At 40.8% G+C, this 17,342-nt stretch overlaps 1 protein-coding gene across 1 annotated transcript in view; it reads left to right on the top strand.

The window, feature by feature from the left end:
* LOC142098704 (hemoglobin subunit alpha-3-like) overlaps positions 1-13,375 on the top strand; it is a 35,334-nt gene extending 21,959 nt beyond the window's left edge. The window contains exons 2-4 of the mRNA XM_075181521.1: positions 11,211-11,333; positions 12,712-12,916; positions 13,018-13,375. Of these exons, the coding sequence (XP_075037622.1) occupies positions 11,211-11,333; positions 12,712-12,916; positions 13,018-13,146 (457 nt within the window). The 3' untranslated portion in view covers positions 13,147-13,375. The remainder of the gene's footprint in view (positions 1-11,210; positions 11,334-12,711; positions 12,917-13,017) is intronic.
* Positions 13,376-17,342: the final 3,967 nt, after the last annotated feature.

Raw genomic sequence — 17,342 nt, 5'->3', positions numbered from 1 at the left:
TATTTATGACATAAGGGCCCCTATTATGTACCATGGTTATCATTTTAGACAAATACACAGGCACTACTGTTAGAAGCACACAGCTTTTCCTTCACAAGCAGTACGTTGTCAAGCGGGACATACCTCCCAACTGTCCTTGCAGTCGGACTAAATCCTGACTAAGGGAGGCAGTCACCCAAATTCAGGACAGCCCCACCAGATTCAGGACAGTTGGCAGATTTTCTTGCTCTCTCCTACCTGTCTTGATAACTTTCACCACTTGTAGCAGCTGGTTTCTTTAGCTCAGTTCATTCTTGTCTTGATCCTGGAATATTGGATGTCCTATTTTGAAAAAAAAAAATGGGTACATGAGATTTAGAAAACTCCAACCAGCCCCAATGTTAAAACAATAGCACTCACGTTTTATAATTAGTCCTCCCTCCAGTCCCCACAATAATAATATTCAAATTTAATAAGTAGACCTATTTCCCTCCAACCAGCCCCAACATTAAATTAACAGTATACCCATTTACTCAAAACCTATTTCCCTCCCTTTAAACAGTCCCAGCAATAAATTAAATAGCGTTAAAGTTTAATAAATATAGCCATTTTCCACAACCATCCCTGACAATAAATAATTTTATATTCACATTTAATAAATAGCCCTCCTCCCCAAAATCAGCCTCATATTCAATTGATAGCCCTAAATCACCTCAGCATTAAATTAAAGGTTCTTTCACCTCAAATTAAATAATTAGCCCCCACCTACACTCCACCATTAAATAGCATACCTCCCACACTATATTAAGATCCTCCCTTCCCTCACATATTATATTAAAATACTGCGCGCGCACACGCTATATTTAACATACTGCACGCGAGCACACACACACTATATGAACATGGCCAAACGCACACTTTAGCAACATGGGGCCACAAAGACACACTATTAGCCACACAGACACACAATTAGCCACACAGACACACTATTAGCCACACAGACACACTATTAGCCACACAGATACACTATTTGCCAAACAGACACACTATTTGCCACACAGCCACACTATTAGCCACACACACTATTTGGCACACAGCCATGCACACTATTTGCCACACAGCTACACTATTAGCTGATATAAATCAGTTTTTAAGTCTCAGCCTGGGCTAACTTAAGATTGACAAAATTTTCCAGTTAGAGTGGGTGGCACTGCCAGAAACTTGTATTATAAATGATGTGCTCTCCCCTGATTGTCTACTTTTTAAACTTGTACAGTAAACATGCATGTTAACATGCTTCATATAGCCGTGTTTCCTGGGGTTCAGTGTTTTTTTCACAGCTCAGACTGAAAACCAGGGCTGTCTGCTGCTGCGAAGGGTGTAAACTGGGGTACCAATTAGAAACCGTAATCAATAAATTGTGGGTTTTGATTGGTCTCCGGGTCATATTCCTCCCTGCACCATTTTAGCATGTAAAAAATAGGTTTGTTGTTTCTATATTTCTTGATATTGCAAAATGTAACTTCTGAATTATTTTCTGATTATCCACAGCTGTTGTGAGATTCAGGGTAAGCCAGGACAAGACAGGTCACCTTAGACTTCAATATATCAAAATACCATGCTCTCTTTTTAAAGTGCGAGCTTAAAAAGACAGACACAAACTGGCATTATAGTGAGGATGGTGTTTTAGAAAGTGTACCCTATTACATTGTAATCTACTTATGTAGAGAATATACCTGGTGGTATGATAGATGGAGCAAAATGTTTTATTGGGGCATTAGTGCAATTGAAAACTACCTAAACCCATACATTCAATGATTTTAATGTATTTATTCAATACAGGAAAGGAATTGGATCATTTTTACTACAGTAATAAACTAGAGATGTGCACCGGCGACTTTTGGTGTCTCGTGTTTTGTGTTTTGGATTCGGATTTCCGTGATGTTTTGGGTTCGGATTTGTTTCGCAAAACACCTGCCGAAAGGTTTTGGTTCGGATTTAAGGTTTTGGATTCAGATTTTTTTTGAAAAAAAGCATAAAAAGTTCAAAAATCAAGTTTTTGGGCTTATTTTCACTCCTACGCTATTATTAACCTCAATAACATTCAATAACAAGCATTTCCACTAATTTACAGTGTATTCTGAACACCACACAATATAGTTATTAGTCCAAAACGTTGCAACGAGGTATCTTTCTGGACTGCGTAGTGGAGTGGTCCCCACAATATAATAAGAAAACCATCAACTGGTCTTAATCGCACCAAAAAATGTACCTGGACTGCGTAGAGGAGTGGGTCACCACAATATAAATTAAAAACCCTGAACTTGTATGATTCGCACCAATAATGTACCTGGACTGCGTAGAGGAGTGGGTCACCACAATATATATAATAAGAAAACCATCAACTGGTATGAATCGCACCGAATAATGTACCTGGACTGCGTAGAGGAGTGGGTCACCACAATATAAATTAAAAACCCTGAACTTGTATGATTCGCACCAATAATGTACCTGGACTGCGTAGAGGAGTGGGTCACCACAATATATATAATAAGAAAACCATCAACTGGTATGAATCGCACCGAATAATGTACCTGGGCTGCGTAGAGGAGTGGGTCACCACAATATAAATTAAAAACCCTGAACTTGTATGATTCGCTCCAATAATGTACCTGGACTGCGTAGAGGAGTGGGTCACCACAATATATATAATAAGAAAACCATCAACTGGTATGAAGAATCGCACCGAATAATGTACCTAGACTGCGTAAAGGAGTGGGTCACCACAATATAAATTAAAAACCCTGAACTTGTATGATTCGCACCAATAATGTACCTGGACTGCGTAGAGGAGTGGGTCACCACAATATATATAATAAGAAAACCATCAACTGGTATGAAGAATCGCACCGAATAATGTACCTGGACTGCGTAAAGGAGTGGGTCACCACAATATAAATTAAAAACCCTGAACTTGTATGATTCACACCAATAATGTACCTGGACTGCGTAGAGGAGTGGGTCACCACAAAATATATAATAAGAAAACCATCAACTGGTATGAAGAATCGCACCGAATAATGTACCTGGACTGCGTAGAAGAGTGGGTCACCACAATATAAATTAAAAACCCTGAACTTGTATGATTCGCACCAATAATGTACCTGGACTGTGTAGAGGAGTGGGTCACCACAATATATATAATAAGAAAACCATCAACTGGTATGAAGAATCGCACCGAATAATGTACCTGGACTGCGTAGAGGAGTGGGTCACCACAATATAAATTAAAAACCCTGAACTTGTATGATTCGCACCAATAATGTACCTGGACTGCGTAGAGGAGTGGGTCACCACAATATAAATTAAAAACCCTGAACTTGTATGATTCGCACCAATAATGTACCTGGACTGCGTAGAGGATTGGGTCACCACAATATATATAAGAAAACCATTAACTGGTATGAAGAATCGCACCGAATAATGTACCTGGACTGCGTAGAGGAGTGGGTCACCACAATATAAATTAAAAACCCTGAACTTGTATGATTCGCACCAATAATGTACCTGGACTGCGTAGAGGAGTGGGTCACCACAATATTAATTAAAAACACTGAACTTGTATGATTCGCACCAATAAATGTATCTGGACTGTGTAGAGGAGTGGTCACCACAATATAATTAAAAAACCCTCCACGGGTCTGAATTCCCAAAAAAAAGGTTGTAGACTGCGTAGTGTGGTGGCCCCGGTACATAATTTTTTACCGGGGCCACAATATTATTAAAAAACCCTCCACGGGTGTTAATTCCACCCAAAAAGTTTATGGACTGCGTAGTTTAGTGTTCCCCACAATATTATTTAAAAATTTTGCAGCAACAGTCAACGTTGTTTAATATCTGATACACCCCTATCTGGACTGCATAGTGGAGTGGCCCCGGTACCCAATTTGGTACCGGGGCAACAATACCTCCTCCAACCATGGTACAGAGCATTCATCATTGAGATCCCATCAAGTATGTTAAAGATGGACAGGGTTGAAGTGTTATTGGTTGACTTTGTAAACCAAAAAACTGTCCATGTTGCACATAGTCGTGCAATGACGACTGACTTTTTCATTTAAAGGCACCATCTTTCAAGTGTAGCGTTTGTAAGTCATATTATACTTTTGGTAAAATTTGTTTAATTTGTTCCTCTTTATGGTAACTACTAATAGAATTAAAGTATTAAATAGAAGCGGCAGTTCCTCTTTATGGGAATTAGTAATAGAATTAAAGTATTAAATAGAATTAAAGTATTAAATAGAGTGGTATAGAGTGGTAGTGTGGTATAGAGTGGTCCCCACAATATAATAATAAAACCCTCAACTGGTCAGAATTCCACCAAGCAAGTATCTGGACTGCCTAGTGGGGTGGCCCCGGTACCCAATTTGATACCGGGGCCACAATACCTCCTCCAAGTTCCAAGTGTAGTGTTTATAACATCTTAACACTACACTAATTCTAGCACGTCAAAACCTCTTGTTTTAAATAATGACAGGGCATTTAACTTTTGATTTAATTTATTGAATTTGTTGGCATTTTCTTTTACTTTTTGAACATGGCAAACGACTGTTGAATGGTCACATAATGCCAAAAAAATAGTTGCAAGATGGAATTGTCCTTGGACCCTCCCACCCACCATTATGTTGTTGAAATAGGACATGCACACTTTAACAAACCAATCATTTCAGCGACAGGGCCTACCAAACAACTGTGGCTGAAATGATTGGTTTGTTTGGGCCCCCACACCAAAAAAACAATTCATCTCTCCCTGTACAAACTAAACAGGCTCTACTGAGGAAAGATGTCGTCCTCATCCTCAACCTCTGATTCCTCTCCCCTACAGTGTGTACTTCCTCCTCCTCACACATTATCAATTCGTCCCCGCTGGACTCCACAACCACAGGTCCCTCTGTACTATCTGGAGGGCAGTGCTGTACTTCATTGAGGAATTGATTATTCATTTTTATAAACATAATTTTTTCAACGTTGCGAGGAAGCAACCTCCTTAGCCGCTCACTGACCAGGTTCCCCGCTGCACTAAAAACTCTTTCCGAGTACACACTGGAGGGGGGACAACTCAGTTAAAAAATAGAGGCAGTTTGTACAGGGGCTTCCAAACTGCCTTTTGGAGTTCTACCACGTCACTACATCTAGTTAATTTAGATTGCAAGGCTTGTAAATATAAATACTTTGAAGATAAAAAAAAGCAGGCTGCACAGACTGTGGAGCTAGAAAGTGAAATTAAATGGACCACGTTACTTTGGTGGCTATCTATGCCCCCCCCCCCCCCCCCCCCCCGCCCTACACTTGTAGTTGAATATAAATAAAGCAGCCTGCATAGACTGTAGAACTAGAAATTCAAATATACAAAGAAATGGACAAAGGCAGTTTGGTATCTGTCTGCATCAGATCCTCTCTCCACTAGGAGTAAAATAGAAAACTATTCAGCTGTTATATAATCTAGAATATAAATAGAAATTGAGAAATGCAATTAGGTATCTGTCTGCATCATAATCATCAACATCCTCCTCAGCGCCAACTACATCAATATCCTCCTCCCGGTGTACAACATTCACACCTTCATTAGCCAAATCTGTAACTGGACTGTGGGTGATCCTTCTAGCATATGCAGAGGGCGTGCTGCAAATGCTGGATGGAGTCACTTCTTCCCGTACAGTGATGGGAAGGTCAGGGTTCACAACCAACAACACCCTTGGACTCGCCTTGGGGATTTGTGATGTCATCTGTTTAGAAGGCAGAGTTCTTTGCTTTTTTGTTGTTGTTGCTGACAGCATAACTCTCTTAAATTTTTTGTAGGGGGGGAGGAGGAGGGCTTAGATCCTTGGGTGAAGCTGGACCACTAGTCATGAACACGGGCCAGGGCCTAAGCCGTTCCTTGCCACTACGTGTCGTAAATGGCATATTGCCAACTTTACGTTTCTCCTCAGATGATTTTAAGTTTCTCTTTTTGCTATTTTTTGAGAACTTGGGCTTTTTGGATTTTACATGCCCTGTACTAGGAGATTGGGCATCGGGCTTGCCAGACGACGTTGATGGCATTTCATCGTCTATGTCATGACTAGTGGCAGCAGCTTCAGCATTAGGAGGAAGTGGGTCTTGATCTTTCCCTACTTTATCCTCCAAATTTATGTAAAGCCTTTAAAAATTATATGCGGCACAGGAGAGTAGCACTGGACTTATACTGCTGAATCAGTGAACTTTGTAATAGCAGTACCACTGGACTTATACACTGCTGAATCAGTGAACTTTGTAATAGCAGTACCACTGGACTTATACTGCTGAATCAGTGAACTTTGTAATAGCAGTACCACTGGACTTATAGTACACTGCTGAATCAGTGAACTTTGTAATAGCATTACCACTGGACTTATACTGCTGAATCAGTGAACTTGGTAATATAATATTGCAGTACAAATGGGCTTATATACTGCAGGATTGGTTTTGCAAATTTTGTTGTAATTAAATTTTTTTTAGATTTTTTTTTTGTATTTTTTTTTATAACTTTTTTTTTATTTTTTAAACACTTGGGAATAATGGGGAAATAACTATGCCCTTAGAAGCACAGATCACAGGACACAGGACCATTGGACCACTGGACTGAACAGGGCACAGCACAGGACCCAGCAGCACCACTGAACTCAAAAATGACAGAGCACAGCACACAGCACCACTGGACTTTTACTGCTGAATGTGTGAACTTGGTAATATTGCAGTACCAATGGGCTTATACTGCAGGATTGGTTTTGCAAATTTTGTTCTAATTAATTTTTTTTTAAATTATTTATTTTTTGGTATTTTTTTTAATAACTTTTTTTTATTTTTTAAAACACTTGAGAATAATGGGGAAATAACTATGCCCTTAGAAGCACAGAGCACAGGACACAGCACCACTGGACTGAACAGGACACAGCACAGGACCTAGCAGCACCACTGAACTCAAAATTGACAGAGCACAGCACACAGCACCACTGGACTGATACTGCAGAACACAGCACAGCACAGCACAGCACAGCACAGAACTAAACAGCACAGCACAGAACTAAACAGCACAGCACGAGATCTACCAGGACAGAGGACCACCTAACACACCCTCCCTCTACCCTGATCAATGCCCGAGTGAAGATGGCGGCGACTACCGGGGAATTTATAGGATCCGAGTATCGCGAGATCCGACAGCGGGATTATGACTCAGAGCCTCGGTTTCAAGTTTTCATTTGGCGCCAATACCCGGATCTGTCTCGGATCCAACTCGGATCGGAAAGGTTCGGGTGGGCTCGGATTCACAAAATCCGAGTGCGCTCATCTCTATAATAAACTATACCAAAAACTAAATGATATATCCTTTATATGTAATTAAAAAGAGAAAATGAGATCTTAATTATACTGATATGTGGATCGGTTATCCTTTTAAAGTCTATAATATAAACGGACGACTGGCACAAATATAAGGATTTCGTCCATTACTTGACTAGAGGGACAAGGTGGTCATAATAACCTGTCATATAAGTAATACATAAATACGGAGTTAAGTGCTGTTCGACTTGATATTTTACAATATTTTAATTTGTAATACACGACCTGGGGCTGGGCATTAGCCACACACACACACAATTTTCCACACAGGCACACAGACACACTATTACACACACAGACACTTACCTTTTTACATCCAGCAGCAGCACTGTGCGTGCTGCCCAGCAAACGGAGAATCAGTGATTGCCGCCTATGCGAGCAATCACATGGGACGGCACCACGTGACAGGTGCCGTCTCATGTGATTGCTCGCGTAGGCGGCAGTCACTGATTCTCTGTTCGCCGAGCAACGCGCAGAGTGCTGCTGCTCGGCAGGCATGCGGACTGGCCCATCTGGCCTTCGGCCCTTCTGGCATTTGCCAGAAGTGCCAGATGGCCAGTCCAGCCCTGGCACTGCCGCGGAAGCACTACTGTGACAGCAGACAGCTAACAGCATAACATTTTCCAGCTGACAGTCGGAGGCGGGGGCAGGGACGCCTCCGACCTGATGAATGCTGGCGGGCCCCTCGGATGCACCCTGGGCTCTAGCCTAGTTAGACCTCGGGTTAATCCGGCCCTGGATGTCTTACTGCAAAAGTGATGGGGAGATGATGTGTTACTACAGAGGTGAGTGAGGTCAAATGTATTCCAGAGGAGGGGCATATATTGCTAAATATGTAACACACGCACTGCAATGTTTGACTACGCACCCTCCATTGGTACATACTTCTGTCCCCTCTGGGACCTTTGAACAATGTTGAGAGGTAAGGCATTCCTCTTTTACAGTAGTAAAATCTACATATTTTACATGTTTGAGCAAGTTTAGTTTTTTTTTGTGCAATCAATTTTTATTGAAGAATAATACAGATTAGGCACTTTAAAAAATATTTGGGTTCCTATCCCTTTCCTATCCCTTTCTATTCAGTGACTCTTTGTATTAGCATCTGGAAATGTAAGAGTTGGTGCCAACTATACACTGTTTATGTGACATATATTACACAATATCACCCAATAGCAGTGTCAATATATTTGGCATCTATCTCCTTATGCTAGACACGTTAAATATACTAGCTAGTGCTGCCACCTAGAGTCCGTTTTTGTGATAATAAAACATTCTTTGCTATTAAATAAGTGCAACATTGTTTCCTTGTATATAATAACTAAGGATTGCCAAAGGAAATACCCTGAAACTTGAGGACACTATTACAATCTAGGAACCTCTGTGGACAGCCCCTTTTGTTGCCCATTTAGGCATTTCTTTAGTAAGGTGCATAATACCTGTATGCACAACTCAATATTAAGGGTACTTTCAAAGTTCGTTTAGGTCTGCATGCCACTATACAATTAGGTCAGCCCTACTACCGGGGTGTTTCATTTTAAATTTTACTTTATTCAACACTTTATTTTTAATATTTTGCCTCTTTTTCATTTTGGTTGCATACTCATAAACGTTTTTAATGTATACTAATAAAGTTCTGTGTATTAATGTCATTTTTTGATCATACCTGGAGTGCTTAATTGGTCATCTCTCTTGGATTTATATTTCAATTAAATTATATCAGCCTGTACCCCATCACATTGTTCCAGCTTGTGTCCAAATGACATTACACCAACCTATGACCCTATTACACTGTCCTGGTGTGTGCCCATCATCCCATTAAACCAATCTGTCATTGCATATTATTATTATTATTATTATTATTAATATTTATTTATAAGGCGCCACAAGGCATCCGCAGCGCCGTACAGAGACAAACAAAATCACAATACAATGGGAGACAGCACAGTACAGTAAACACAGCAACTCAGTACGCTCAATGCACAGCTAGAGAGGGCGGGGAAGGGGGAGGAAGGATCCGCAAACGACGGGGCCCAAGAAGGAGGGCGCGGAAGACAGGGAGACCCCCAGGGGGGAGGAGGGAGCGAGAGTGGACGTGGGGTGGAGGACCCTCGAGGAGGAGGGCTAAGTAGCTGGAGAGCAGAGTTAGAAGTGGTGGAAACAGTAAGAGAGATGGCCCTGCTCAGAGGAGCGTACAATCTAAGTATTATGCATAACATAATACCAGCCTGTGTCCCTCATCCCAACACTATATTAGCTAGTGCCTTCTATCACAATATTGTACCAGCCTGTGTCCCATAATTAAATTGTAATGATGATGCCCCACCATTACAATCATGTATCTGCCTGTACTCTCACTGCAACCAGATACTTGTGCACTACCATGTACCGACCTGTTCACCAATCACCACATTGTAAAAGCATATACCCCCTATTCATCTCATTGTACCAGCCTGTGCCACAAATCACCAGCATGTGTCCATATCAACATTATGTACTTGCCTGGCCCTATAATACTTCCCTGTACCAGTCTGTGCCACTTTACGACCACTGTATACCAGCCTCTGTTCCCTGTATCTCCACCATTTACTAACTTATGCCCCCTTCACCACCATGTACCAGCTTGTGCCCCTCAGCTTTACCACATATTGCAATATGTGGAACTAACATTCCCTGTTTTAATATAGAAAAGTAGCAAGCATTAATTATGTATTTGGAGAATGCAGAGTGTCCCTGTTTTTTGTCTATACAATGTGGGCAACCGTTTCTTGCACCTCAGTCTGTACATGGTACATGGAGAGTGCAGAAGATCTATGTATTTTTTGTATGTATATATATATATATATATATATATATATTTATTTTCTCTATATACAGCGTTGAGTTATTTTTAGAATGAGTGCACCCCCTTTTTATATGTATATATACACATACACATATACAGTGGTTGAAGTGGAAGTTTAGAAGTGGTGGTATTGAAAATGCAATGGGAATGTGTTGAATGGAATTTTATAGTTTTACAATTAAGGCAGTAGGTAAAGTGGTGGTAAGGCATCGGCATACCACTGTATACACCCCTACTTTGACCACTGTATGTTTGTGTGCGTATATATATATATATTTATTTGTGTGTATGTATAGAGATGTATGAATAACTGACTGCTAAGGGGTATACCGAACTGACAACATTCAGAAACAATGTAAAAAAAGCATATATATATATATATATATATATATATATATATATATATATATATATATATATATATTTGTGTGTATGTATAAAGATGTATGAATAACTGACTGCTACGGGGTGTACCGTATTAACAACATTCAGAAACAATGTAAAAAAAGCATGTATTCATATGTGGAATATGCATACTGGCTCGGATTAAATATGTCTCAATTGTGGCATTTTAAAAGAGGTTTAAGTGACTTTCTTGCTAAAACTGACCACCAAAAAATGTAAATTATTATTTGTAAAATTAAGTTAGTCCAAATATTGTGCTGTTCAATATTGTATAATGTACATTCTTTCTTAGAGCCAAGTCATGTAGAAAAGTGATAACACTCATGATGTTAGCAGATTCCTGTTAATCAGCAATAGTGCAAACCGCTCAAGATGAGTAAATGTGCTTTGTAAGGTTTTATCATGTCAGCTCATATAGCATGTATTGTTGTGTAGATAAGATAACACTAAAGGGTGGAATTTAGTTTTAGCCAATAGAATTGGATCTCATTTTGTCTGTGTTGCACCTTTGCTCTTTAAAAAGTGACAATAATTGCTGTACATTATGGACTTTATTTGAGTTTCCAAGTCAATCTCACCAGCTCCCGATAATCAAAATGACTCTGACTGCAAGCGAGAAGGCTGCCATTCTTTCCCTCTGGCCCAAGATTGCACCCCAAGTCAACGACCTGGGTGGTGAGGCCCTGGATAGGTAATGTACATTTCTAGTTGTCTAATAGTCAAGCTTACAGATAATGAAAGAGTTAATTTTCTTGATTATGACTATAATCAAAAGAGGATGCTATCCCATGTTTCTCACTGGAAAATGTGTGGTAGTAGATATCTTTATGTGGTAATAAACAACAACCCACTAAGGGGAGAATTAAATTAGCGCGAAGTTCCTTAGAATGTCGTGGCTCCACCTTTTTACCATTGCTACGGTAAAATCTCCCCTCAGTTTTCCTCGCACCTCTATGGGGCACAAGGAACAATCAGCTGAGAATTGTATAAAAATCTCAGGGCCGTGATGGTCTGAGGAACATCATGGCTACTTGAATTACCCCCTAAGCATATTATAGTGACTCAAATGTCTAACCAGAAAATTTGAAATGCAGGCTTGTGGGTGACTGAAGCCCCTTCATCACACTTAAATATGAAAGGGGCCTGTGCACCACAAAAGCCTGCATATGTAATTATTTTCCTAGTTAGTCTATCAATAAACTACTTTTATACTGCTTTTGTTATTTATCAAAAAAGGTATCTATTACCACATGATGGTGACTAAAACTTTATCTTGACAGTTCTGATAATCTTCTTTAGACATTGTTTTTTTTTGAGTTGTGAAGAAGCATTTATAATGGCATTGATGTGACATCTTCAGTTTTCTATATTGGAAACATCTTTATGTACTTAAACTCATGCATTACTTCTATGTGCTTGGATGAGAAGATCATGAACACTGAACAGACAATTGCCACTAACAATTAGGATACTTTATAGCTGTCAGTTATTTACTCTTGCAACTCAGAGGAAGTACTTGCATCATTTCATTTGTAAAATGCTTCTGATGCTTTGCACAAAGCTTTTACAAAATAACTGGCAGTACATTTTAACATTCTTCATTATTACAAATACATTGCATCACTTACAAAACATTTGCTAAGTTTGGTATTCCCATCTCCCAGAGTTATGTTCTTCAGAAACTACCATTGTACATTATTATCAGACCATGTGGATCACTGCTTCACTGGGGTCTGTGGATAAATATTCACTTTTCATTCCCAGAGCAGTTCTATTGAAGAAATGATATGACTGAGACATTACAAATCACTTCAATGTACCATATTAGACAAAGATGCTTATTGTTTGTATATGTTATCTCAGCATTTATATAATGTACCAAATTCAGAGCTTAGAAAAAATGTTTTTATGTAAGAAAATTATACCATTGGTGTTAATTTGCATCTGTATATTCTTCAATCACATTTATTGAGTTTTGCTTATCCTTTTAACTTCTCAAAAACATAATATTGGATTTTGAAATAATTACTCGATTTACTCGATTTAATGATCACTATTATTTGTTGTAGGCTTTTTCTGAGCTTTCCCCAGACCACGACTTATTTCTCCCACTTTGACCTGACCCCTGGATCTGCTGATATCAAGGCCCATGGTGGAAAGGTTCTGAATGCTATTGGAAGTGCAGCCAATCACCTGGACGATCTTGCCGGCAACCTGTCCGCCCTCAGTGACCTGCATGCATACAACCTGAGAGTGGACCCTGGAAACTTTGAAGTAAGAAAAATGTTGTAATAAAAGACACTCAGGAAGTAACTTAAGAAAGCTATTTCTATTCATGTCACAGGTATTAATCTATGGTTTGTTTCTCTCTGCAGTTGCTTTCTCACACCATCCAGGTGGTCTTATCTGCTCACTTCCCCCAGGAGTTCAATGCTGAATCCCAGGCTGCTTGGGATAAATTCCTTTCTGAACTTTCTGCAGTCCTGACCTCCAAGTACAGATAAATACAGACTACATCAGTAACTACAGCAAACCAACATGTAGGAAGTTCATTGGGAGCCAATCACACAAGTGTGTCATCAAAATTATAGCCAACCTACAAGATTGTAGTTCTGCTGTAGTACAGGTTTCCTACCTAGTGTTATTGCAACAGTCTTTAATTGTCTACTTGTGTTTATTGTCCATCAAAAATGCATCTGGTGTAATCTTGAATAAAATTACATTTATTTGTCAGTCTGTCTCAATGATCTTTATTTACGATGTTTTGTTACAAGACAATGATGAAATTGTTTGAACTATAGACGTCACTATTCTGCCCACATTTATCACAAAATAACCTATACATATATGCATTTCTTAGCCTTATTGGTTGACTTAGGAATAATAATTAGTACACGCCAATACAAAATTAAAGGCAAATAAATGGGCTTTACCAGTGTTTCAAATTTCAAATTATAACTGTCCATTGCTACTTACTTAAAGTAAACTGTAATACAATAGACCATTAAGCATAACTAAATATTATTAACCTGAAGAATAAGCCCATTGATATTCAGTCATATCTTTGAGCAATTGGTCCCCCTCTCCCATCAGAACAAAGCTTTCTGAAAGCATCTGTGGTAAGAGAAATATGATGTTCAAAATCATGTTATATATTATATTTATTATTATTGATTATAATATATAATTCATTTTTCAACTTAACTAGTGAACCTATTTTGCTGCTGTATCAGTGAAGAGAAATATATTCCATTCATTTAAGGGTGTTTTTCTGTAATATATGTAATCAGAGAGACTGAATAGCCTAAGCATTATCAAAGAACTTGATTAGACTTCTGCCTGATGTTGCATTACAACCTGGTGTTACAAATATTTAACACTAAATAGCAAATATATATTGGGAATAATGTAATTATTTATTATCACAGATTTGTAAGGTGCCACAGAGCTCTGCAGCGCCGTACAGTAGGGAAAACAGGACATACATATAACAAGGACATACAAGTCAGACAAAATAAATACAGACATGAACACAAAGGGTATGGAGGGCCCTGCTCATTAGAGAGTTTACATTCTAAGGGGAAGAGGGCACAGCTGAAACAAGAGCGAGTTTGGCTTAGAGTGGAGATGGGGACAGCTGTGAGGGTGTATTATTGTGAATAGTGTTATCGGGGATAAGGTCACCTCTAAAAAAGAGATAGGTTTTGAAAGAGCATCTAAAGATTTTGAAGGCTGTGGGAAAGTGACTAAGCATGCTAGGGAATTCCATAAGTTGGGAGCAGCACGGGAGAAGTCTTGAAGGCGCAAGTGAGAGGTGGTTACCAGAGACGAGACAAGGTGCAGGTCAGGGGTAGATATAAGAGAGCGGGAGGGAGAGTATTTTGATATGAGATTTGAGATGTATGCAGGGGTAGTGTTGTTGAGGGCATTGTAGGTCAGAGTGAGTAATATATAATTGATTCTGGAGGACACAGGGAGCCAGTGTAGAGATTTGAAAAGTGGTGCAGCAGATGTGGAGCAATGAGAGAGGAAGATCAGTCTTGCAGTAGCATTTAGGATAGATTGAAGTGTGGATATATGGGTGTCAGGAATGCTAGATAGCAGGAGGTTGCAATAGTCAAAACGGGAGATGATGAGAGAATGGACAAGAGTTTGGTAGCATGTTGATTAAGAAAAGGGCATATTCTGGCAATGTTTTTAAGGTGAAGTCGACAGGACTAAGAAGAGTCTGGATGTGGAGTTATTGACAGTGAGGGAGATTTGAGTGCAGGTGGTGACTCTGGCAGGAGAGAAGATAATAAGCTCTGTTTGGGACATCCATGTGGAGATAGCAGAAAGAGATTGGTTAAACAAGATAGTACAGAAGGAGAGAGGTCAGGGGAAGAGATACAGATTTGGGTGTCATCAGCGTAGAAGTGGTATTGGAGGCCGAATGAGCGAATTAGTGCCCCAAGAGAAGAGGTGTGCAATGAAATAAGTAAAGAGCCAAGAACAGAACCTTGTGAGACCCCAACTGTCATCACTGATCAATTTAGTAAGAGCAATTTCAGTGGAATGATGGGGGCCAGAATCCTGACTGCAGAGAGTCGAGAAGGGAATGAGTGGAGAGAAAGTGAGACAGGCTGTTTGCACACTAATCGCTAAAGTAGTGTCACCACTCAGACCTGTTGATTCAGATGAGCGACCCGACTTCTCTTACCTTGTCTTCTCTGCCTCAATGCTGCTCCAGACGCCGCGGCTCTACAGTGCGGGAGCCATCTTGCTGAGTTCTGCACATGTGCACACCCGGCATTTCTTCCATTCATTCATTTCAACCAATCAGCTGCTATCTCTCACTATAAAAGGCACCTCCTGCTGTAGTATGGTGTCAGATCTTCAAGTCTCTCCTCCAGGTTAGACGTCCAAGTTCTGGCTCCTACTTTTTCCAGCTTCTTGCAGAGATTCTCACCTGAGCAGTCTCCAGTTCTTTGCTGCATAGTCCATAGTTTCCTTCCTGGGCTTCTTGTTAACAGCTGCTGCAGAACCTTGCTCTGCTACCTTCCTGACTCTAGGGGTTTCCCAGCTCCAGACGAATTTTTGTGGCAACAACTGTTGCAGACCCTCGTTTCTCTACATTCCTGACTCTAGGGGCCTCCAAGCTGCACAGGATCTTTGTGGCAACAGCTGCTACAGAACCTCACTCCGCTACCTTCCTGAATCTAGGGGCTTCCCAGCTCTACAGGATCTCTGTGGCAACTACTGCTACTGAACCACTCTCCCACTACCTTCTATCTGTTCTTGTTCCGGTGTACCAGGTTCTCCTTGTGGTTTCACAAGTTACATTCTGAGTGGACCGCGACCTGCGGTTAGGAAGCTGTTAAGCCCAAACTCACTTGCAGGAATCCCTTGTGAAAACCTCCCTCTCCGTTAGACCAGGCGCCTATCTGAGGGTAGCGTCAAGCCTGGCAATCCATTTGGGCATCTCCCAGAATCCTCGTGGTGTGACAGTAAGATCTGACCAAAATGGATCCCAACGGAGAACCTACCGTTAAGGATATGTTACAGCATCTGTTTGACAGAGTTGAGCAGCAAAATGCAACCCAGATTTAACTCCTTCAGTGTTTACAAGCATTGGCTGCTCGATTAGACTCCCTCCAAGTTGCTTTTCCTGCTCCTCCAGCCACAGCAGCCCTACTCAAGTTATGCCAGCAACTACTTCTAATCTACAATTGCCATCTCCACAGAAGTTTGATGGGGATCCAAAAACCTGTTGTGGTTTCCTAAGCCAGTGCTCAATTCAGCTTAAGCTGCTTCGGCGGAATTTCTGTACTGGCAGCTCCAAAGTCAGCTACATTATCTTCTTGCTCTCTGGACAGGCCTTGGCCTGGCCATCCCCACTCTGGGAACAGGATGATCCCATCCTCCACGATAGTGCAACCTTCACCTCATCCTTACGGAAGATCTTTGATGTGCCAGTTTGGGTTTCCTCAGCCGCTACCAGTATACTGAGACTTCGCCAGGGCTCCCAGTCCAATTCCCAGTATGTGATTCAGTTCCGCACTCTATCATCCGAACTTAGTTGAAACGATGAGGCCCTCATCACTGCCTTTTGGCAGGGTCTTTTGGATCGCATAAAAGATGTTCTGGCCTCTCAAGAACTTCTGACAATATTGAAAGCCTTAATCTCCCTCTGTCACCGAGTGGATACCCGCTTCAGAGAGAGGGCGTCTGAAAAGGATACTTCCCAGAGTCCTGCCATGAGGCTTGCCCACCGATTCCAGACTTTTGAAAAGAGGCAACGAAGAATCTCCAACAACCTCTGCATCTACTGTGCTGAGCCTGGGCATCACGTGGCCTCTTGCCCCAAACACCAGGGAAATGCCAGGCCCTAAACTGCTCCGGGGAGGTCAGGCTAGGGACTTCTAAATCCTCTCCAAATTTGAACAAGCCATCTACCTGCTCCTTTGCCATCTTGGGCCCCTCCGATCCGGTTACGTCCTCTGCTCTTTTGGACCCAGGAGTGGCAGGGAACTTTATTTCCGTGCCTTAATGAAACAGCATCTTCTACGCACTGAACTCCTTCACCGGCATATTCTCATCACCGCTATTGATGGTAGCTGGATTGTCAATGGAACCATCTATCATCGGCCTAAGCCCCTCACTCTCAGAGTAGGGGTCTTGCATTCTGAGATGATCTCGTTCTTCATCCTGGCTCAGGTCA

The sequence above is a fragment of the Mixophyes fleayi genome, chromosome 7, assembly GCF_038048845.1.
Source record: "Mixophyes fleayi isolate aMixFle1 chromosome 7, aMixFle1.hap1, whole genome shotgun sequence".
NCBI classification, from domain to species: Eukaryota; Metazoa; Chordata; class Amphibia; order Anura; family Limnodynastidae; genus Mixophyes; species Mixophyes fleayi.
Note: the sequence above shows the minus strand (reverse complement) of the source record. Positions and strands in the feature narration are given on the sequence as shown.